The sequence below is a fragment of the Amphimedon queenslandica genome, unplaced genomic scaffold, assembly GCF_000090795.2.
Source record: "Amphimedon queenslandica unplaced genomic scaffold, v1.1 AMPQUscaffold_3089_Cont24912, whole genome shotgun sequence".
Classification (NCBI taxonomy): domain Eukaryota; kingdom Metazoa; phylum Porifera; class Demospongiae; order Haplosclerida; family Niphatidae; genus Amphimedon; species Amphimedon queenslandica.
Window position 1 is genome coordinate 1 of NW_003556579.1, and position 1,369 is coordinate 1,369.

A 1,369-nucleotide genomic window follows, 5' to 3' on the forward strand; every position below is an offset into this window, starting at 1 on the left:
CATGCTTAGAATAATGAAAGGTAATGATCCCAATCTTTAAATTAGTGATATTACATTACTAGGCATGAGAATAAAGGATCATTTCCCCCTATAAAGGAATGGAGTTATCTGCATCAATGCCTCTTATGACGTCACGTTTAGCCACACCCACGGACAGGAAGTGAATTGGCAGGAAGCAAAAAGTGCATCTTTGAAGGCTCATATCTCAGTGAATAATTTTTTTAGACAATGGGAGTTGGAACACATCATTATTATGGTCAGGCAATCATATTAAGACCATAAAATAAATACCCTAAAAAATCACTGCACTTACACTTTAACATTGACGATTCCGCTTGCAGACTGCCAATTGCCAAAATAATAAAACGCCCAATTAAAGTGCTATATGGTATACTGCAATACAAAATGCATCCCTCCCAAATAATACAGTATTCAATGCCCACTACAGCATACTGTACCTGTGAGACAGTGGTTTCCTTCCCCGGTCAGTCGGTGGGTTACATGCTCCTACAAACTGTATCCTCTCTATTGTCACCCACGTGTGATCGGAGGTTCTGTAAAATCCACTGTGCTCGACAATCTGACGTAAGAACGATATTACTCTCTGAGTACCTTTAATTAGAAAAAAGAATTTTTAATGAAACATTAAAAAAGAGAATGATATCTCTCTAAAGTGTATTTGGATTGAATGGATTCACATAAGCTTGTTATAACTTTATATTCACTAATTTTATTGTAAAATCAATACTCCTTACCATATTTGTCAAGGTCTGGAAGGTTAATCTCGTCACAGAAGAGAAACAGCCACTTTCCAAGTTGAGAAGGAGCCATCACAACTCCATTGGGAGTCCTCTTGTACTCACAGTAATGATCAAACCTCTTTAATAATAGCTCAGGGGTAGTGGCTGATGAGACATTAAGACCAACAACCTGGAGAAAAAATTAATAGAAAGGGGAAAGATGAGAGTCCAACAGAAAAAACAAAGAAGATAACAAAAACATTTTCACATAGAAATATGTCAGCATAAAATCTCATACATCTACAATGTAGTACATGCACTGTAATTCATAAATACATGTACGTGTATACCAGACATGGGGTCAATTACATTAGAAAGTAATATATTACTATTACTATTAACTAGAAAAAAATTCTATTACTATTACAATTACATGTTTAGTAGATGTAAATGTAATATATTACTATTACCATTACTCCACTAATTTCATTATTACTATTACTATTACTGCATATGCATGACTAAATGTAATCTAATTATATTACGATTACATTATAATTTCAAATCAATTCTCTTTAAAGCAAATGACCATTACATTTTAAACTTATAAGTTTCTCAAAAACAGTATC

At 33.6% G+C, this 1,369-nt stretch overlaps 1 protein-coding gene across 1 annotated transcript; it reads right to left on the reverse strand.

The window, feature by feature from the left end:
• Positions 1 to 399: 399 nt before the first annotated feature.
• LOC109593035 (cytoplasmic dynein 1 heavy chain 1-like) lies at positions 400 to 935 on the reverse strand. Its single transcript, XM_020008300.1, has 2 exons — positions 756 to 935; positions 400 to 612 (listed from the first exon to the last, which is right to left on the reverse strand). Exons 1-2 carry the CDS (start codon positions 829 to 831, stop codon positions 443 to 445), a joined length of 246 nt encoding a protein of 81 aa, XP_019863859.1. The 5' UTR covers positions 832 to 935; the 3' UTR covers positions 400 to 442.
• Positions 936 to 1,369: the final 434 nt, after the last annotated feature.

Excerpts from the sequence above, each read along its gene's own strand:
- LOC109593035 (XM_020008300.1), bottom strand. The coding sequence starts at position 831 with ATGGCTCCTTCTCAACTTGGAAAGTGGCTGTTTCTCTTCTGTGACGAG. Across the intron at positions 613-755 it reads TCCAGACCTTGACAAATATG|GTACTCAGAGAGTAATATCG; the intron begins GTAAGGAGTATT and ends TTCTAATTAAAG.